Source organism: Mobula hypostoma, chromosome 24 (assembly GCF_963921235.1).
Source record: "Mobula hypostoma chromosome 24, sMobHyp1.1, whole genome shotgun sequence".
Classification (NCBI taxonomy): Eukaryota; Metazoa; Chordata; class Chondrichthyes; order Myliobatiformes; family Myliobatidae; genus Mobula; species Mobula hypostoma.
This window is the reverse complement of record NC_086120.1, coordinates 19,394,236-19,417,517: the sequence shown is the minus strand read 5'-3', so window position 1 is coordinate 19,417,517 and position 23,282 is coordinate 19,394,236. Positions and strand designations below refer to the sequence as shown.

General features: G+C 40.5%; 1 protein-coding gene across 1 annotated transcript in view; it reads left to right on the top strand.

Annotated features, from left to right (window-relative positions):
* Window positions 1-23,282, top strand: part of wdr18 (WD repeat domain 18) — a 209,751-nt gene that overhangs the window by 92,342 nt on the left and 94,127 nt on the right. Inside the window, exon 5 of the mRNA XM_063032491.1 lies at window positions 15,667-15,810. Within this exon, the coding sequence (XP_062888561.1) occupies window positions 15,667-15,810 (144 nt within the window). The remainder of the gene's footprint in view (window positions 1-15,666; window positions 15,811-23,282) is intronic.

Here is a 23,282-nt window from a genome sequence, read left to right as displayed (position 1 = left end):
TATCCTTTGTAAACTGTTGTAATAATGCAGTTCTCACCTAACCAGTGCTCTATAGAGGTCCAGCATTAACTTCTGACATTTGTACTCATACCTCTATGCAATCTAAGATCTTAACTATATTCTTATATCCAGTAGCCTTCAGCACAGGAAAACATCTCCCTCCTCTACCACACTGCAAAGCCCAAGTCCCTATGTTCTCATGCTCTCTTTAGTACTGTTGGTATTGATCAATACATTTGTGTGTACAGGTGGCTCCCCGCTTTTCAAACGTTCGCTTTATGACACCTCGCTGTTACGAAAGACCTACATTAGTTACCTGTTTTTGCTAACAGAAGGTGTTTTCACTGTTATGAAAAAAGGCAGCGCGCGCCTGAACCACCAAGCTCCTCCCCCGGAACTGCATTCTAGCCGCGGCAGCCGCCATTGCTTAAACATGTGCTTTATCTCAATTTATTTTGCGCATCCGTTCGCAAGATGAGTTCTAAGGTATTGGAAAAGCCTAAAAGAGCTCATAAGGGTGTTACACTTCGTGTAAAACTAGACATAATTAAGCGTTTTGATCATGGTGAACGAAGTAAGGACATTGCGCGTTGAACTTGCCCGCGTCCATCATTCGCACTATTAAAATGCAGAGAGAAATGACGTTTGGTTATTCGTATAAACAAGTGTTTAACTGTGCCGAAACTGCAATTTATTGGAAAGAATTGCCGAGCAAGCAATTTATTTCAATAGAAGAAAAGAAGGCTAAGGGACACAAGGCATCGAAGGATAGGTTTACCCTAATGCCTATTATTAACGCCACTGGTGATGCTGCCCTTAAGCCTCTACTAGTGTACCATTCAGAAAATCCAAGGGCACTTAAAGGCATTGGTAAGAAAACACTTCCCGTTGTGTTCTGTTCACATCCAAGTGGTTGGAATACTCAAGTGCTTTTTTTCTGAGTAATGAGTGGATACGTTAGTCCTTTTGTTGAAAAATACTGTAGAGAAAATAACCTCAATAATAGGTGTCTTGTGATTGTTGATAATTGTGCTGCTCATCCACCAGGCATTATCAAGTATGGCGGTAACATTCGTGTTGTGTTCTTACCGCTGAATATGACATTGTTACTGCAGCTGTGCGACCAAGGCCTAATAGCCACAATTAAGGCTTACTCTACGCAAAATATGATGCGTTATATTGTAAGTACCATTGACAGAGAGGGCAACTCCAAAGTGTCTTTGTGAGAGATCTGGAAGGAATACAATATAAAATTGGCAATCGCCAACATTGGAGATGCTCTCAGTAGGCTAACACTGAGAAATGGTGTTTGGAGGAAACTGTGTCCCGAAGCAGTGAACGATTTTAAAAGCTTCGAGCCATCAACAATAAATACGGCAATAGTGAGTTTGGCTACTGTACATACGTTATTTCTACTTTATATAGGCTGTGCATTTTTATGTGTTATTTGGTATGATTTGGCAGCTTCATAGCTTAAAAGTTACTGGAGAGAGTGTTTCTGCCGAGAGCACTTCCGCCGAGAGTGCTGCTGTGAGATTTTCGCTGCGCTAGGCAGTGCTGAAAAGTACTTCTACTTTATATAGGCTGTGTATTTATCATATCATTCCTGCTTTTACTATATGTTCCTATTATTTTAGGTTTTATTTGTTATTTGGCATGATTTTGTAGGATATTTTTTGGGTCTGGGAATGCTCAAAAATTTTTCCCATATTAATAAATGGTAATTGCTTATTCACTTTACGACATTCCGGCTTACGAACCGTTTCATAGGAACGCTGTACCTTTGGATAGTGGGGGAAACCTGTAAATGCCTTCCTTCCTCTTTTTGTTTTGCTCATTGCTCTTGCCTAATACTTTCCTGTTGCCAATTGGTATCCCCCTCAGTTTGTTATACCTCCAAACTTTAGAGTGGCCCTCTGTTGGTTGGGATTGACCATGGATATTGCATCCTACCTGTCTATGTGTTACTCAAGCTGGTAGTCAAGCCAAGGCAGTACGATATGGCTGCAGGCCACGCCAATTCAAAATCACTCAAAATAGCATTCAAAAAAGGAGCAACCAGAAACCAGAAGCACATCATAACGTCAAGTATAGAATCCAATCCACAAACCACATCTATTAAACCTTGCCCAAGAACTCCAGCACCATCCTCCGACAGCACAGAAGGTGAGAGAGATCATTCGAACACAGGGATCTTCCTTTGGGGGCAGCGAGGGAGAAAGAGGGATCAACACACACAGACACTTTCCTCCGGCAGCAGTGAGCGAGAGGCTTGTAGTCGGCGCTGAACACTCGCACTCGCCTTGATGATTTCAATCTCCCTCAGCTTTAATCAGCGAAATTGGTGAGAAATTGAGTCGACCATGGGCTTGCATCCTGTCTCCAGCCTTCTTGGTCTTGGGGCCACACACTTGGCTTGAAACCTCAAGAAACCCTCTCAGAGGCAACAAAGAGCCAGATCGCTTAATCATCCTGATGACCACGGACTCCAACTGAGAACAACCACATTTGAAAGAAGGGAAAGAGTAGTTTCATTAACCGCCTGAAAGATGTCACTGTTGCTGCCACCTTTTTCCAAAAAGTTGTTAGCTGTGTAGCAGGCTCCTCCTCTTTATGCAGCTGATGAATCTAAAGGAATGGTAGAGACTACCAGCGATATCACAGGAGTTGCAGACAGTATTGAACACAACATAGGACTGCCTGAGGGACTCCAACTCTGGATTTTTCCTTGTGGTTTACTCCTGAAGCCTTTCCCTTGAGTGAGTATAGCTGCATGGCAGCAGAGGTTTGAGATCAGAGTTTTTCTTCTGCTAGATGAGCTGCCAAACATGGCTGTTGAACCCCATATAACCATATAACAATTACAGCATGGAAACAGGCCATCTCAGCCCTTCTAGTCCGTGCCGAACTCTTACTCTCACCTAGTCCGTGCCGAACTCTTACTCTCACCTAGTCCCACCGACTCGCACTCACATCTGTCCAAAGTGACTAGTTTTAAGGCGACAACCCCGACTGGTAAAACAAAATTGTGACAGAAACAGCAATGAAGTATTCACCTGGGACCTGCATGACTGACAGTAGTGAAAACCAAGAGGAAGCTACTGAGACCATGATGGAAGCCCTGAACACTGCCATAGATGGAGGACCTTGCTGCCTAAACTCCAGTGGCATAATAGGCAATAGGTGGTTTGTGATCTTTGTGCATTTTTATTCACAACAAAGCCTTCGTTGTTTTATGTGTTCACATTATTTTGTGACAGTACGTAATTGCCCTGAGGAAAGGTTTTTGGATAATGAATCTTTTCACAGTACAGTATTGTGTAATTTTAAACAAGTCTTGAATTTTTAACATATGCTTTTAGTTAACTAGAATAATTGATTTAATTGTAGCTTCCTAGTGACAGATTCAGAAAGCCTAAATCTAGTCTACCAGTTGAAGTGCATCCGTTCATATTTTAAATGTTGCATAAATTTGCCAAAATTAAAATTTGCTGATCTCTTGTAAGTTCAGGCATTTTCTTCTTTTTTCATGTGTTATGTTTTATTTTAAATAAATATATTTTGATATTTTATGAATTCATTTACTCATTTCTTTGCATTAACAATTATTTTAGTGGTATAAGTTAATGATATATAGCAATTTGATTATAAGTAAAATGTGAGATTTTCGTTATAGGTATTAAGTAACTTTGGTTCTTTTGTAAACGCTTACAAATAATGAAGGAAAGGAGCTGGTAAGCTAGTAGAACTGTCATTTTTTGAAGACCTGGGCCACATATGCCACTTCTCAGCTTCAATATTATCGGTCCTATGACTGTTCAGTGAGGGATTATTCTCAAAAACTGGGAGTAAAAACTAAAATATTAGAAACACTTATTGGCATGTGCTGACAGAGGAACACAAAATTCATGTTTCAGCTCAGTAACCTGTGTCAGAATTGGAAAATGTTGAGGAAAAGGAGATGTCTGATAGAAGACAAAAATGATTAAGTAAAAGGAGTGAAGATTTGACATAGAAGTGGCTGGTTGTAAGTGAAATTGGAGAAATAAGAAATGCAAGTAGAGCCGAGGTGAATGATTACTACAGATATACAGGATGCTGATCTTTCACCCAGCTATCTGGTGAACCCTCTCCCCCTTCTCAGTAGGTGTGATTTAATCATTTCGTGCCATGGGTATGAATGCTGCTGAACTTTCAGACAAAATTATATTTAATCCTCCAGCAGAGTTAATAGCTGTGCTCGACAGACTAGAGATTCTAAGGACACCAGACCCGGTCACAGCAACCTGACCTAAGCGGCCCAGCTGAGGAAGCTGCAGGGGCAGGCAGTGTGAGAGGAAGCAGAAATGTGGCAAGAGAGCTTTGCTGAGAACTGAGCCACCAGACTGGCGGTACCATAATCTTTCCTGGCCAGCGTCCACTTGCTAGATAATAAAATGGACTTACTGAGAATGAACACACAGAAAGAGATGAGAAACGGTTGCATTCTGGTTTTCAACAAAACGTGGTTAAACAACAACGTGCCTGACTTGGCATTTCAGATCTACAGGATGACTCTGTTCCTCAGACAGGAAGTCCCTGTTGGGGAAATCCAAAGGAGATGGATTCTGTGTGTACATTAACAAAGGCTGGTGCACAAGCTCATCTGTAGTTAGCAGTCACTGTTCTGGGGAAATTGAGCATCTTACAATAAAATGCTGGCCACATTCCCTGCCCAGGGAGTTTATTGTTTTCATTACCGCTGTCTACATCCACCACCACCAACCCCCCACACCACAGTGCCAAGGTTGCCCTGGGAATGCTTTACAGTATCATCAGCTGAAGAAGACAAGAATCCAGATAGTTTTTTCTTAAATTTAGGAGACTTCATTCGTGCTAACCTGCAGGGCATTTTATCCAAGTTCCATCAACATGTCACTGTGGCCACAGGGGAACAAACAGACTGGACCATGTTTATACAAACGGACGCAGTACTTACAAAGCCATCTCATGCCCTCACTTATTGACTATGTCTTCATAATGTTAATCCCAGCATACCATTCGCAGTTGAAAAATGAGAAACCAGTCAAGAGGACCATCACTTTATGGCCTGATGAGGCAAACTATATGCTCCAGGACAGCTTTGACCAGACTTACTGGCAAGAAGGCCGCCACAAATAGAGCAGACACAGACTTCAAGGAGTATGCCTCATCTGTTAGTAGCTACATCAGTAAGTGTGTAGAAGACATTGGTACCTCAAGAACAGTTATCTCACAGCCCACTCAAAAGCCCTGGCTGAACGCAGAGGTGGGGTCCCTACTAGAGGTCCAGGACACTCCCTTCAAGTCCAGTGATAGAACACCTTTCAGAGCAGCCAGGAGAAAACTCATCTTGGGTATCGAGGACAAAAACCATCTTGCACAAAATACTTGGGAGCACCTATCAGATAACAATCCTCAACATATGTGTTTGGGCACTTTTATGCACACTTGGAGGCATGCAACACAACAGTGGCCTGAAAGTTACTCCCCTCCCAGGTGAGCAGCCACTGTCTGTATCAGAAGCTGATGTGAGAAGGACTCTGCAGAGAGTCAATCCCATAAGGCGGCTGGACCAGACAACATCCCTGGCTGAGTACTCGGGGAGTGTGCACACCAGTTCACTGACGTCTTCGCAGACATCTTCAACACTTCACTCATCTCGGCTGCTGTCCCCACATGCTTCAAATCAGCCACCAAAAAACTCTTCAGAATTAAGCCACTACTAACCACTGGCACTGATGGCAATCTCACGAGGCGCTTTGAATAGCTGATAATGGCACATATCCAAAACTCCATTCCTGCCACATTGGAAACTCACCAAATGCTTACCAACAGAACCATTCTGTAACGGATGCCACAGCAGCTGTCAAGCACCTGGTCATGATACATTGAGAGATCAAGGACACTGTTAGAATGCTGTACCGGATTTCAGTTTGGCATTCAACATTATTGCCCCACAGAACTTTGGTGAACAAACTGTTACTCCTTAATCTGAATACTGTGCAACTGTGTGTTGGACTTCCAAATGAACAGACGTCAGATAGTCAGGATGCATAACTGCTCTTTCATCCCCATCATCCTGAAAATGGCTGTGTGCTGAGCCCATTGCTGTACACTCTACTCACACACAACTGCATGGCCAAACACCTGAGCAATCACACCGTCAAATTCGCAGGTGACACGACAGCAGTGAGACTCATCCCAACAATGATGAGAGACCTACAGGTAGAAGATCGAAGGATTTGAGGCCTGGTGCCAGCCAAATAACCTCTCCCTTAATGTCAAGAAGACAAAGAAGGGTAGTTATTGACTCCAGGAGAACTCGCAGCACCCACATTCCCCCTTACATCTGTGGCACAGCAGTGAAAGCTGCAAGCAGTTTCAGACTCCTGGGAGTGCACATTACACACAACATCTAATGGTCCCAGAGCACATCCTACTCAGTCTAGAAATCTCACTTACGCCTCTACTTTCTGAGAATGCTGAAGACAGCTGGACCTTGAACATCCATACTTGCTTCATTCTACAGATGCGCAGAAGAGAGCATCTTGTCAAGCTGTATCACTGCTTGGTACGGAAACTACACTGCGATAGATAGGAAGGCTCGACAATGGGTAGTCAAAACTCCCCAACGCATTACTGGTACCAGCCTATCCGCCATCAAGGACATATATACAGAAAGGCGCCGGAAAAAGGTCAGTAATATCATGAAGGATCCCACTCACTCTGCTCATGGACTATTTGTCCCGCACACATCAGGGAGGAGACTACGTAGCATCCATGCCAGGGCCACCAGACTCAGTTACGAAAACAGTTACTTTCCCTAAGCAGTGAGGCTGATTAGCATCTCCACCCACTAACTCCACTGCTCCCTTATTGTTTCCTGTCATTCGCCTTATGGACAGCCTAGTGTCATTTTATGGACATAAATCAATCTATGTCTATAAGCTATCTTATGTGTTTATTTTTATTGTGCTTTGTAAGTCATTATTGTGTTCTTTATCTTTTGTGTTTTTTGTGTGCTGTATTGGATCCGGAGCAACAATTATTTTGTTCTCCTTTACATTTGTGTACAAGAAATGCCATTAAGCAAATTTGAATTTTGTCTTTTGAGAGAAAATGGATGATGGTTAAGGATTGCAGTTGTAAAAATCAATGTCAAGGTCAAAAGGCTGGAAAATATCTGGTAGAAAAATTACGCTTACAGCGATACAGAGGTTCACTGGAACAATATAGTATAGGAGGCTAAGAACAAAAATGTTAGAGCGTGGCTGAGAGTGAGAGACATAATGAGTGATTTGTTGGAGCAGTGGTAGCAATGAAATGATGCTTCACTGTTTATCATGGAAGCAAAACATAAATGCAGACTGCTCATAGCTGTGTGATTGTTAGCTTCATATAAAAGAAGCTTGTGTCATTCAGCCTTTGCCTGTTTGTAAAGTAACTTTTCTAGAGCTTCTTGATTTTGTGTTTGAGAACTTGTATGTTAATAAATGGCATGCACCATGACCCTGTCTCAATGATCCTGCAGTTCTGCACTGAAGGCTTTTTCCAAAAGCATCAAAGGACTGACTTAAAACTGCAGCTATCCTTAGGATTAATACCAATTGCTTTTGAGCATCTGTTCACAGAGTTAAGGATAGAATTTGCAATTTTTCTGGCAGGTGTATTGTGAGCCATGAAAATATTACCCTCAATAACCCACCTTTGATACTTAAAAAACTGAAGTAGAATCAGAAGTTGAATCTCTGATTTTTATTTGCATAATCTATTATTTTTGAATGCCAGTTATTTTGGTTTAATATGGTTGAAAAGGATAAATTTTCAAAAGCCTCAAAGATATTATGTTATGAAAATCTCAGAAACACAATTGTCATCTGTGAAAACATTCATTCCGTATCCTCCTGGTATAGATAATACTTTCATAAAAACAGTACAAAACTTGCTCTACTGCATTTTCTTATTCCCGTGGCAATTTGGCACTAACTCAGCAGTATTTAAAACTGATCATTAATTTATTCAACAAATTAAAGATGTAAGTACTAAGAAAGGGTTTGAAATATTTATATTTATTCTGCTAGCAAGTAGCTAGTTTAATTAAATTGGAATTAGACAGGAATTTCCTTTTACGTTTAAGGGGTTTCTTGTTCAAGACCACAAATAATATTTCTACTGTGATATTAAAGTCTGGTATTTCAATGATCCATGGAAAGATTATGGTAAGATTACAATTTCAGCATTAGTCATATTCTGGTGTATGCTCCTTTACAACCTTCAATAAAACTATTGGAAGTTTGCTGACAAAATTTAATGTTCCTCAGATGTTTTAAATTTGCATATTGCTTTGTTCTAGAATGATGTTACATTTTCCTTTTCAATTGAATTAATTCCAGTTTGAAAAGATGTTACTAAATGTTAATATCAATGGTGATCATGTGTCTATTTAAAAAAAAGTTTCAACCCAATCCACATAATTTGTCTCGCCCCTCCAACTTTATGCTTGACATGATAGATGAATTTGGATTTGAAAAACAGGCTGAGCAGTGGAACCACGCTGCTCCTTTCTCACACAATACCGTCTCCATGAGATGTTGTTTAAAGGCAGTCTGCATATTTCTTACTGATAAATAATTTATACTGCCATATACCAGAGTGCATTAGTCAATCCCCTGTAGTATTGAATATGAGAAGTTAAGCCTAAGTGTTGTATTTGGTGACTGTATGGTTGGAAGGTTAAAAGTCATTTGCTTTAGTATGTAGATAAAATTCAGCCATAGTTTAAAATTGATTTATTTTTACTTATAAAATAAATTCTGCTGTAAATTATTCATAACAGAAATTGCTTGTATAAAAATTCATGTAATCCAGCCAGAAAAACACAAATACAAAAATTTAGAATACTTTGGCTCAAATGCAACCCTTGATACTGGTTTTAACATCTGAGGATTACATAGCAGTGGTTAGGCAATAGACAATAGGTGCAGGAGTAGGCCATTCAGCCCTTTGAGCCAGCACCATCACTCACTGTGATCATGGCTGATCATCCACAATCAGTACCCTTTTCCTGCCTTCTCCCCATATCCCTTGACTCCGCTATCTTTAAGAGCTCTATCTAACTCTTTCTTGAAAGAATCCAGAGAATTGGCCTCCGCTACCTTCTGAGGCAGAGCATTCCACAGAACCACAATCCTCTGTGTAAAAAAAGTTTTTCCTCAATTCCGTTCTAAATTGTCTACCCCTTATTCCTAAACTGTGGCCTCTGGTTCTGGACTCCCCCAACATCAGGAACATGTTTCCTGCCTCTAACGTGTCCAATCCCTTAATAATCTTATTAAGGTTAGATTTAGCTTTAAAGAGCAATTCTCTCGCACATGCTGTGTTTTATATGGTTTGCCCTCATTAAATGGTACATTTGTATCTAAATATTAAGGACATATTAGAAGATTTGCTCAGCATTTGAAATGAATGAAAGGTCACTGGGTAGAGTAAGAGTACATTAAGCCTTTTAGTTCTGACATCCACAATATAGTTTAATTGTGAGAATACCAGTGCAGCAGGAACTCAAGCACATAGTCTCCTCTGGTATTTCAAAGCAACACTTTACATGTGTTGCATTGCAAAGTTCTTAGCTATCAGCTGGCATATTGGGTCCTTTTAGATTCTCTGTTAGTGCTTTATTGAAGATAAGGTAATTTATCTTTCATGATCAGCACTTAAAAAAATATTTACCTCGTCATTGTCACGACACAGTTCGTAAGAGCTTGCTGTATGTGTATTGGCTGCTATATTGCCAGCAATTGCTAAAAACTCTGGCTAGTTACTCAAATGGTTAGTATTTCCCAAGATCAAGGAAAGTGCACGAATGTGTGTCTCTTTGTATTACAGCAGTGACAGTACTTAAGAAGTACTTAATTGGTTGTGAAGCATTTCAACCTGAGGTCATGAAGCAAACTATGAATTCATATTTTATTTCAGTTTTTGCACTTATTTTAATTTTGCCCTCACATGTTAGGAGGGCAAGCAGACTATTGCCTTTGATTGTTAAGAGGATTTGAACCAAGAGTAAAGGCATTTTATTGAAATTATTTGAGACCCTAGTGGGACCACATCTGGAATATTGTGTACAGGTCTCATCTGACTAGCTAAGGAAGGATGTATTTGCAATAGAGTGACACAGTGGTGTAGCAAGTGGAGCTGCTACTCACAGCTCCGGTGACCCAAATTCAATCACTTTCTGGTGCTGTCAGTGTAGGGTTTGCATGTTCTTTGTATAATTTTACATGTTTCCCCTGACTGCTCCAGTTTCCTCCCACATTCCAAAGTTATGCTGGTTGTTAAATTAATTAAGGTACTCCCAGTGTAGCTGGGTAGAGAGAAAAAAAGTTTGAGTTGATGGGCTGGTGAGAGAGAATAGGTTACCAGAATTGTTGAAATTGCTCTTAGAGCCTGGTTGATTTAATGGGCTGACTCTCTCATTCTTTCCCTCCACCGCACCCCACCCCAGCCTGGGAACCAACCAGATGAACCTTTATTATACTCTTCTCATATTTCATAAAATATGAAATAGAAGGGGTGTAAGAAAGGTTGACCAAGTTCTCCTGATGTAAGGGGTTAACAGGAGACAGATCTTATAGTGTTTGCAAAATTCTTACGCATTCAAGATTCTTACGGTCTCTAGAATAAGCACTCAAAATAAGGGGTTGGCTATTCAGGACTGAAGTGGGAAGAAAATTCCTCACCCAGAGGATATCAGATATTTATTATCCTCTATTCAAGAAGGCTGTGAAGGGCACTGATTATATTCAAAAGAAAGAACAATGAATATTTGGAAGTCAAGGAATAGTGCAGGTAAGTGTCACTGAGATAGAAGATCAGTCATCATTTTATAGAGTAGCAGTGCATACATAAAAGATGGGATGGTTTCTTCCTGTTTCTATTTCTTAGGTTCTCATATTCATTCTTCTCTGAAGCTGAGATGACCTTCTTTGTTATGTTGTGGATTCAGTCGAGACTACAGTTTCAACAGCTTCCATGAAACAACATTTCACTGCTTTTTAATAAATATGTTACTTTGTGTTTTTTGGCCTTCTTTATTTTCAATGGAGGAATGAATTGGGCAGAGACCAGAGTAGACCAGATGTATCCATGTTTCACTATAGCTGAGTTACAGAAGTAAATTATTTATATTTGATCTGTTTTGATATTATTTGTGTAATTTTAATGTTAAAATTAAGAGTAAAATTTATTCTTAAAGTATCTATATGTTACTATATACTCTCTTGAGCTTCGTTTTCTTGCAGACATTTACAGGAAAATAAAGAAATAAAATAGAATTTTTTAAAAAAACTGCACATAAACTAAGACTGTCAAAATTTGCAAAAGAAGACAAACTGCAAATAAAATTACTGCTGAGAACATGAGTTGTAGAGTCCTTGAAAGTGAATCATAGGTTGTTATTCAGTTCAAAGTTGTGAATGAAGTTATCCATGCTGGTTCAGGAGCCTCATGGTTGCAGGGTCATACCTGTTCCTGAACCTGATGGTGTTGAACCCAAGACTCCAGTATCTCCTGCCTGTTGATCTATATGGTAGGAGTTTTTGATGATGGATGTTGCTTTCTTTTGACAGCTCTCCATGTAAACATGCTCAATGGTGGGGACAGGTTTTTCCGTAATGCTGTATCCACCACTTTCTGTAGTCATTTTTGTTTCCATACCAGGCCGTGATGTTGGGATACTGTGCCATGCTGAATCTACACAAACTTCTAACAAAATAGAGATGCTACCATGCCTTCAATGTGATGGTACTTACATGCCGGCCCAGAACAGATGCTCTGATATAATAACACCAAGAAATTTAAAGCTCTTGACCTTCTCCACCTTTGATCCCCTAATGAGGACTGGCTCATGGACCTCCGGCTTCTTCATGCTGTAGTCGATGAATGAATATCTTGGTTTTCTTCAAACTACAGTCACTTTCTGAAAACATTCATGTAAATATGTTTTCTTGCATTGAATAAGAAATTGATTAATACTGTTTCAAATTCAGGAACTTGCTTATAGAGCTTAAGCTTTTCTTCATTAAAAAAGAAGCGGCTTATTTAGAAGAGAAACTGTCTTGATCTTTGAGATTGAATGTTTAAAAAAAAACAGGGGTATTGGAAATCTGAAATAAAAACGAAGTGTTTGAAATAGTCAGCTGGTCAAGGAGCATCTGTCATCAGTAGCCCTTCATTAGACTATCATATCCCAGCTGTGACAATTTTACTGATGATACAGACAGATTTATAAGAGGCTTCATTTAGAAATACATTTATGCAGCTTCATTGTATCGGTAATCCATATGTCAGTATTTTTTCTGCCTTATTTTGATATTTTCAGAAAGAAGAACATTTTATCCTGGACATTTAATGCAAAGGCATGTGTAGATCAATATTAATAGAAAAGTTTGGATTTGATCGTTTATTTTAAGATTGACATTTAATCTGGTTGATGAAAAAGGTTCCACTGGTTGCCCTCAGTTTTATTTTCTAACTGTAAGCTGTAATGTTTAATTTTGTGGATCATGGTTTTGCACGGGCTGTGGGGTTTGTCAAAAGGCTCAATTACACATTAAAAATTTAAAATGCTCCAATTCCCTTCTGCTTTTACTTTCTTTGTTTGAATTGCTCAATTTTACTCAAATTGACTAAAGTAATTCAGAGGATTTCGTGAGATTTAAATAAATGTAAGTCATAATGTTAATTTATTGTCAACCTGGCTCGTCAAAGCAAATTGGCAAATGAACAGAGAAGCTTAGAGTAACACAAGAGACCGCAGATACTTCAATCCAGAGAAACACACATAACTGGAGGAACTCAACAGGTTAGGTAGCAGCTACAGAGGGAAATGTGCAGTCGACCTCTGTCTATTTTCGTCCACAGATGCTTCCTGACTTGGTATGAAGCTGAGAGGTCATTGTTTAACTTTGTTATCAATGATACTTAGTAGAGAGAAGAAACAAATAAAAACCAAAATCTTTAGCTATCAGACCATTAATGGTAGAATAAAGCCATTTGACCCTTTGGATCCCAAGGAAGAATCCCATCAGTCCCATTACCCTTATTTATATATATTTAACCTACACTGTTCAATGCCCCTTTAATTCTTTTTAAAATTCACCTACATTAACAAGTAGTTTACATTAGACAAACAACCTGCCAGCACATCTTTAGAATGACTGAGGAAATCAATGAGGCAGTCAAAGAAATTCAGTGAAGTTGCAGAGAAAATGTGCAAACTGCATCTTGACACCATGCAAGGCCAGGATTAAAGCAAGATTCCTGGTGCTGTGAGGCAGCAGCATTAACTGCTGTGAAGCTACTCATCATTTCCAATAAAGCAAAACGTAATAATAAGGTATTCAGGATATTGGATTATGACTAGTGGCTTCTTAGGAGAAGGGGATATTCAGACTGTGCCACTGGCTTTTGGGCAATGGTTCTGAGGCGAAAGTGACCAGAATTTTAAGTTGCAATGATGGTTCTTGAACATTAGAAGTGCTTTCCAAAGTATTTTATTTGACTTGTGAAACATGCTTGTTCCTATCATGCATTCATTGATTGAACACCTTATGTCAGAATGTCTATCAAAAATGATATGGAATTTGTCATTTGTAATGAAAACTAAGGCCTAGTTTCAGCACATCGCCATTTTTGTATTGTGCATCAACACAAAATGTTGGGATTGAAAGTATAACATTATTATTAACAATGTCATGGACATCACAGGAAGGAATCTTGGTAAAATACAGTACTAACATACATATAACAGAAGCTATTTAGATCAATACTCTAAAAGCTATCCATTTAGCATAGTTGTCCTGCCTTTTCCCTTGCCCATTTTAAAACTTTAAATATTTTATGCACTTTCACTTTAAATCCACTATTTCTTTCTCATGGCATTGCATATCGAGAACCAATGTGATGGTTGGTATTCAGATCCAATGCTACAGGAAGTTTGATAACTGGGTTATGAATAGAGGTTAAAAAAAGAGAGAAGTTTGATGAACCAAAGGACTAGGGCAGAGATGGGAAGTGGGAATGAAGGTGAACAAGGTGAGAAAAGATAGAGATGTGTACAAAGTTTGTAAATGAGCAGTCTCAGCTCAAAACATCGGTTCTTTATTCCTGTCTATAGATGCCGAGTTCCTTGAGCATTTTGTGTGTGTAACTCTGGATTTCCAGCATCTGCAGAATCTCTTGTGTTAATGCAGCATTAAATGGAGTTTACAGTGAGGAAACACCAAGTTTAAATGGAAGCCGAAAGTTGCAAAGCAACAGAGTTTTTGCTGTCATTTTCCAGTGTAATGCAGGCAAACTGGAATTCCTGTGTACATATAAACAAAAGTGAAGTTTGTGAATTACTTTGGATAGTATTTTAGGACAAAATATAGTAATATACCCTGCTTTTCATATATTAGATTAGATTTAATCATTCAGTCCTCGTTTATTGTCATTTAGAAATGCATGCATTAAAAAATGATACAATGTTCCTCCAGAAAGATATCACAGAACAAACCAAGACTAAAACTGACAAAACCACATAATTATAACATATAGTTACAACAGTGCAAAGCAATACCGTAATTTGATAAAGAGCAGACCATGGGCACAGTAAAAAAAAGTCTCAAGTCCCGATAGCCCCATCATCTCACGCAGACGGTAGAAGGGAGAAACTCTCCCTGCCATGAACCTCCAAGCGCTGCAAACTTGCCTATGTAGCACCATTGGAAGCACCCGACCGCAGCGGACTCTGAGTCCGTCCGAAAACTTCGAGCCTCTGACCAGCCCTCCGACACCAAGCACTGAGCACCATCCTCTGCCGAGCGCTTCGACCCCACCCCAGCTGCCAAGCAACAAGCAAAGCCGAGGACTCAGGGCCTTGGGTCTTCCCCTCCGGATATTCTGGATCACACAGTAGCAGCGGCAGTGAAGCAGGCATTTCAAAAGTTTTTTGGATGTTCCTCCGTGCTCTCACGTCTATCTCCATCAAATCAGGATTGTGCACGGCACCCTACTTGACAGATAACAGATGTCACCACTGGAGTGGCTGCTGCGAGCTGCATTGCGCCGCCTTCTTCTCCTCCCGCCTCCCGAATATTGCCTGAAATATTGGCAGAATGACTCTGCTGAAGTTTTCAACAGGAAATCAAAAGGAGTGTTCATAATTTTGTTCCTCTAAAATACATTTCTATCACTGTAAAGCAGGAAATAAGTGAAGTAGGATTTAACTACAGAGATATCAAGTTTCATAGCAATGGTACTACTTGGCATTCTGACTGTCATCCCAGTCAGAGATTGCTTCATTTTCAAAATGCATGTGTTTGGTGCAGTTATTGCATATTTCCAGCTTCTAAATCCTCAGATAGCTAGGCTGTGGTGCTTAATGTTTTTACTTGCATGTTTTAATAAATTTTATTTTGTTTTCAGCGGTTTTTTATAATAATCAATCTGTTTGAAATGAGAATCAAATCCTTACTTTTTGCACCCTCCCCCTCCCCAATTTTTGTTGTCAATCCTTTCCTTCATCTCCTTCCTCACATAGCTTGGCACTTTGACACTAAATGATAGTTCACTATTAATATTTTATTTTCTTTTCTCCTCCAGCTTTGGGAAATATCCTGTGGGGAACTCTTGATGTCTGTGCTCTTTGATGTTGGAATCATGTCTGTGGCCCTCGATCCTTGTGAATATTACTTATTCTGTGGAGGAAATGATGGATCCATATTTCAGGTCAACTTGTTTGCTGCGGTGAGTGGGGTATGCATTAAGGGTGATTTATTGGCAAAGTGAATTATTTTTGAATGTGCATCAAATATATCAAATAACTGCATTAAATATTTCCTGTAAAGAACTACTTAAAATTGCTAATGAATCTAGATGTCTGAGGTCACCATTAGAGAGGCATTTGCAGAAATGCCTGGAGGTATTTGGATGATGATTCATTGAAGGTTCATGAGTGCTTTAATAATAGCATTGTATTTTCCTGGCTTGCCTTTCCTGAGATACAGTCCAACTGGGTTGGCATCTAATATCTATCTCCACCAAGTAATCATTTTCAGGACCAGCATTTTACATATTTTTTGTATATTCACTTGGAGGGGTTGGGGTGAGTAAAGTGATCACAATTTGTAAGTTTTGTTTCCTCATTTTGCCTTACCATGTACTTTGCAACATGCAGTATGTTTATACTTGTGGGGCATCTAAAAAAATAAATGAGTCAGAAGTGTAAGATTCAACATCAATCTAGTAAGAAATTCAGGAAATTTCTTAATTTGGAGAGTGATAGAATATAGAACTTGATTTCACGTAGTGGTTTAAGGAAAAAAAGCATTGGTTGATTTAAGATGAAGCAAGATTAACTTCAAGTTTAAATTCAATTGTCATTTATCCATAAATGAGTACCTGTGAATACAGCCAAATGAAGCAGTGTTACTCCGGGGCCAGGTGCAAAATACAGTACCAACAGTCATACTCAGCACAAGGCACATATAGCACATACAAGTTATCAGTAAAATACACTCACAAAAAATATAGTCCCAAGACCCTGGGTCCGAGTCCATTAATGTGGCAGCAGTCTGCAGTTGAACGTGATACATCTTGCCTTCTGTCGAGTGAAAACTGGGAAGAGCACCAGCACCAGCTTGGATGCTGCACCACACCACTTTGGTGGAGCACAGCGACTCCGTCTCTCTCCCGGACAGCTGTAAACAGGCAACACTGCAGATTGAGGTCTGGTCCTCTCTACAACTGAGCAGGTCCCCTGCTGTCCACCCTTGTCATTTGCCAATAAATTAGTGAATATAGACTTGTAGCATTCCACATTAACAATGTCCAACAGGGTGTTGTGATCACAGGCAAAGTGATTAGAACAATCACTAACAGCTAAACTGAACACTGCCTTTGAACAACTCCTTCGGTTTCTCCGCCAATGTGCAGCTCGCTGATGGGATAGACCTGCAGTATTTTAAGTTTGTAATATCCAGCAGGGTCTTGCGATCGTAAAAAAAAAATGTTTAAAAAGGACAGTAATATCTTTGATTGGCCCTATAAAAGCCACTGCGAAGATTGCTGCCATCTTGCTAGAAGTCTGTGACACAGATAGAAATAGAAGGTTGTTATGAAATGGATAGAGTATTGTGGAAGGGATCCTGTTTGGTACATAAATTCTGGCAATTGAATATGCTGATGCCCTTACTCAGGCCAGTTATTGATATAAACTGGAACACTGCAGTCCCTTCTAACTTGAAATGTTAACACCTTGGCTTGACATTAGAACTTAAATTTCTTTTATTGTTAAACATGCAAAAGTTTTGCATTAAAAATGGCCTCTATGTTGGTAAGATTAAGAAAAGTGAATGGTTGGAAACTCCTGCTGGAAAAGCGAAGGAGGATACATTATGATTGGCCTTAGATAGGGGAGGAGGTGGAAAATCTGAATTTCTGTAGTCCTTGACAATGCCCTTGCAATATTTCTAGTATTATGCATAATTACATTTAGGTACATTGAATGTATAGGTAACCATAGCAGTTATTCCGTAGCAAGCAGCAAATTGAATAAGATTATGAGGTGATTTGATTTTTGCTTTGTTAGAAATGCAAGGCTATTGGCCAGAAATAGGAAGAAATCAATTACTTTTCAAATGCTGGAGTCTTAGGTTATTTTCACCTATATGAGTTAGTGTGTCATTGGAAGGATGGTAACTGTGTTTGTGGAATTGTTCTTGGTTGTACACTGAAGTGTTTACATTGATTACGTGTCACAGTCAAGAATGTTAATGCATCCTCTTTAATTAAACAAGCTCTTTTTAAAATATGACAGTTTTGATGTTCCAGTATATTAGTAATCATGCTGTGAAATATTTAAGAGTCTCCCTGTGTATTAATTTTTTTTTAATTTGGGGAGTTGTTCTTACGAAAAGAGCCCTGAATTTGATAACAGCTTAACAGCTGGAATGAAGTACCTGATTAGGCACTGTTAAATTTAATTTTGATGTGGATGAATGGAAATAAGTACATTGTAAAAATTACACGACTGCATATATAAAGTTCCAGTAGAGCTGAATTGTTCATCTTATGAAATCAGTATTATTGGAGATGACACCAAGATAGTGTAATGGACAGTGACGAAGGCTATCATGGCGTGCAGAGGGATCTGGATCAGCTGGAAAAATGGGCTGAAAAATAGCAGATGGAATTTTATGCAGACAAACGGGAGGTTTTGCACTTTGATAGGACACCAACGAAGTGCACAGCAGGGCACTGGGGAGTGTGGTAGAACAAAGGAGCTCCATAATTCAGTGAAAGTGGCTCACAGATACATAGGGTCGTAAAGGAAGCTTCAGGCACATTGGCCTTCATAAATCAAAGTATTGAGTACACGATATGGAATGTTCTGTTGAAGTTGTATAAGACATTGGTGAGCCTAATTTAGAGTTTTCTGTGCAGTTTTGGTCACCTGCCAACAGGAAAGATGTACGTAAAGTTGAAAGAGTCCGGAGAAAATATACAAGGATGTTGCTGGATTTGGAGGACCTGAGTTATAAGGAAAGATTGAATAGGTTGGGACTTTGTTCCTTAGAATACAGAAGTTGAAAGGAGATTTGATAGAGGTATACAAAATTATGAGGTGTATGGATAAGATTTAGATTATGAGGACACTCAGTCCTTGTTTATTGTCATTTAGAAATGCATGCATTAAAAAATGATACAATGTTCCTGCAGAAAGATATCACAGAAACACATGACAAACCAGGACTAACTGACAAAACCACATAATTATAACATATAGTTACAACAGTGCAAAGCAGTACTGTAACTTGATAAAGAGCAGACCATGGGCACGGTAAAAAAAAAGTCTCAAGTCCCGATAGCCCCATCATCTCACGCAGACAGAAGCGCTGCAAACTTGCCGATGCATTGGAGCACCCGACCGCAGCGGACTCTGAGTCCATCTGAAAACTTCGAGCCTCCGACCAGCCCTCCAACACCGAGCACCATCTCTGTCGGGTCCTTCAACCCCGCCCTGGCTGCCGAGCAACAAGCAAAACCGAGGACTCGGGGCCTTCCCCTCCGGAGATTTCGGATCACACAGTAGCAGTGGCGGCGAAACAGACATTTCAGAAGTTTCACCAGATGTTCCTCTGTACTCTCACGTCTGTCTCCATCAAATCACAATTGTGCACGGCATCCGACTTGACAAATAACAGATATCATTCACCAGAGAGGCTGCTGCAAGCTGCGTTGCGCTGCCATCTTCTCCTCCCTAATGGAACCAGGCTTTTATCACTGAGATTGGGTGGGACTACAACCAGAGATTATGGGTTAAGGGTAAAAGGTGAGAAGTTTAAGGGAAGCATGAGGGGAAACAACTTCACTCAGAGGTTTGTGAGAATGTGGAACAAGCTGCCCACACACGTGGTGCATGCAGTTCAATTTCGACATTTAGGAGAAGTTTGGATAGTCACATGAATGGTAGGGGTATGGAAGGCTGTGTTCCGGTGCAGATCAATGGGAGTAAGCATTTCAAATGGTTTTGGCATGAATTAGGTGAGCTGAAGGGCCTGTTTTTGTGCTGTACTTATCTATGACTCTACATCTGGTAAATATACTGTATAGAGGGAGCAATTGAAAAAAGAGTTTGAATCAGAAACAAAAAGGATAGTGTTGTCCTTAACTCCCGAGTTCTCTCTTTTTCTACCCTCACAAATGTAAAGGAGCTTGTGAATTGAGTTTATCCAGTCTACTGCCTTTGCTGTTTCTCTTTCCTCCCCTCACCACTGGGCCACCAGGCTGTGGTTCGGCTGGACCTAGTCTGAGACCTACATCTTATTTTCAATTGCAATGTTTTTCCTGTCGATGAAATTTAGCTTTTTTACCTTCAACTCTATTTCCATTGAATTGCTGTCCGCCTACAGTATTTCCATTACACGTATCTACATTAGTTATATTGTTAGCTGTCCTTTCTAATAAGATTCTGCTCACCTAGTACTGAATGTCTTGTTGGTATTAATGACAAATAAACCAAAATCCCTGTAATCGCATGGATTTTCAATAGGTTGATCAGTCATACTGATAGGTTAATTGGCTACTATGAATTACCCCCACTACTGAAGAGTCAGGGTGGGAGCTGATGGGCATATGGATGAGTAGAGAATAGATTATAAGATAACAAGTGGGGGAATGTGATTGATGAGATCGGCATAGACCCAAACAAGAGAAAATTACTGGAGGTTTGAGAAATCGATGTTCATGCTATCAGGTTGGAGGCTACCGAGATAGAATATGAGGTATTGCTCCTCCAACCTGAGTGTGGCCTCTGCAGTAGTCATCTCTGAATGCGAAGTAGAATTAAAGTGAATGGCCACGGGAAGATCCCACTATTTCTGGCGGGTGGAGTGCAGCTGCTCAGCAAAACAGTGGTGTATAGACGATATACAGGAGGCCACACTGGGGCACCAGATACAGTAAATGGCCCCAACAGACTTACAAGTGAAGTGTTGCCTCATCTGGAAGGACTGTTTCTGGCCCTGAATGGTGGTGAGAGAGGAGGTGTAGAGACATGTATGGCACTTGTTCTGCTTGCAAGAGTAAGTACAAGGAGGGAGATCAGTGGGCTGGGATGAGTGGACAAGGGAATCGTGTAGGGAGCAGGCCCTGCAGAGAGTGGTGGAGAGGGACAGCCCTGTTTGGTGGTGCTTTGCTGGTAAAGAGGATGGTCTCCAGTTACAGAATTATATTGATCAGCTAATAAGATGACTGGAGCAATGGCATCTGGAATTTAATCCCAATAAATGCAGGGTGATGTATTTTGGAAAATCTGATAAGTGTGGGGCAAACACCATGAACAATGGGGCCTGGGACATTTTGAGGAACAGAGGGATAGGTTCCTAAAAGGTGCAACAGAGTGTGATACAACCAATCAGTATGCTTTTCTGTAGAAATTTACAAGAGTCTTTGGTGATGTACTAAATCTCCTCAAACTGAACAAAGTGGAGCTACTGGCTTGACTACTTCATTATTGCATTGATGTTTTGGGCCCAGGATAAATCCTCTGAGATATTGATGCCCAGGAAATTGAATCCACTTACCTTTTCCACCACTGTCCACTTAATTGAGGACTGGTGTGTGTTCTCTTGGTTCTCTTTTAAAGTGGAGGTTGATAGGTTATTGATTAGTAAAGGTATCAAAGGTTTTAGGGAGGAGGAAGGAGAATGACAGGAGAAATCAACCATGTTCAAATGGCATAGCAGTTTAATGGACCAAGTGGCCTAATTTTGCTGATATCTCTTAATGATGTTATGGCCTAAATCAGTGGTCCCCAACAACCGGGCCGCAAAGCATGTGCTACCAGGCCACGAGGAAACGATATGCGATATGAGTCAACTGCACCTTTCATCATTCATTGTCATGCCCACTGTTGAACTTGAACGCACGCAAGGTCATTACCCACGCGAGGTCATCAATTGGTCATTAACCTGCAACTACTTGATGAGTAAAAAACAAACGTCGCTTGAGAGTTTCTTTGGAAGAGGTGGTAGGGGACATGGTAATGCAGAGGCAGCTGAGGCCGAGACTGCAAAAAAAAGAAAGCTTCCTTCAACAGAAAATACGACGAGTTGTACATAAAATATGGCTTTATTGCGACCGGTGACTCGCACGCTCCAAGCCCCCTGTGTGTGATATGTGGAGACAAGCTGCCTAATGAGGTAATGAAGCCCTCAAAACTGCTTTGGCACCTTAAGTCCAAGCACCCTGCACTTAAAGACAAACCCGTTGAGCGGTAAAAACGTGAGCAAGCGGAACGGAAGCAAGTGCTGAGAGCCATCACCTCCACAAATGCTGCTGCTCTGAGAGCATCGTACTTAGTGGCTAGCCGTATTGCTAAGGCTAAGAAGCCTTTCACTGTCGGTGAAGAATTGATTCTGCCTGCTGCCAAGGACGTGCCGCGAACTGTTGGGAGAAGCTGCAGCTAACAAGATGGCACAGGTTTCTCTTTCAGCTACCACATTTTCAAGGAGAATCGATGACATAGCGGAGGACATCGAAGCACAGCTGTTGGAATGGCTTAACAAATTTGGTTTCACTACCCGAGTCAAAGAGGTTGCTCCTGAATGCCAGTCTACACACTGTGTCACGCACAGGGAAATGCTGGCCAGCTGAAAAATGTCACCTGATCTTAACAGAGTATTGAGTGACACTGTTGAAGTTATCAATCACATCAAAGCAAAAGCCCTTAACTCATGTCTGTTTGAGCAGCTTTGTGAGGAAATGGCTGCAGAGCACAAACACCTTCTCTTACACACTGAAGTCAGGTGGCTATCAAGGGGGAGAGGCCTGGCCAGGGTTTTTGAGATAAGAGAGCAGCTACAGAGATTTCATTCAAGAAAAAAGTCACCACTAGCAGCACACTTCAGTGACGACGAGTGGATAGCAAAACTTGCTTATCTGTGTGACATCTTCAACCTGTTCAATGAACTCAATTTGTCACTTCAGGGGAGAATGACAACTGTCTTCAAGCTGGCAGATAAAGTGTCTGCTTTCACAGCTAAACTGGAACTGTGGGGACGGCGAGTGGACAGGGGCATATCTGACATGTTCCCAACATTAGCTGGGAATTTGGGAGAGAATGAGGCTCACAGCTGGTGCGCAAACACCTATCTTTGCTGTTGACAGAATTCGAGCGTTACTTCCCAACCGCAAATGACCCAAGATGTGCAAAGGAATGGGTCCGTGACCCATTTGTGAATGTCCTCAGTGAATCATCCATGTCAGCGCCGGAAGAAGATCAACTCCTTGAGCTCGCAAATGATGGTGGGCTGAAAAGTATGTTTGACATAACATCTCTGCCGGCATTCTGGATTAGTCAAGGCTGAATATCCTGAGATAGCCACGAAAGCACTGAAAACGTTGCTTCCATTTCCAACATCATATCTCTGTAAAGCGGGGTTTTCTGCAATGAATGCAACGAAAACTAAATTGCAGAATAGACTGGACATAAGGAACCCCCTTATGACTTATAATTGACTTATCACTATATTCATGCGAGGAAAATATGCGCTGTGTGTTTAATATTAAATTCGTGAGATAGAAACATAGAAAATAGGTGCAGGAGTAGGCCATTCGGCCCTTCGAGCCTGCACCGCCATTCAGTATGATCATGGCTGATCATTCGACTCAGAACCCCGTACCTGCCTTCTCTCCATACCCCCTGATCCCTTTAG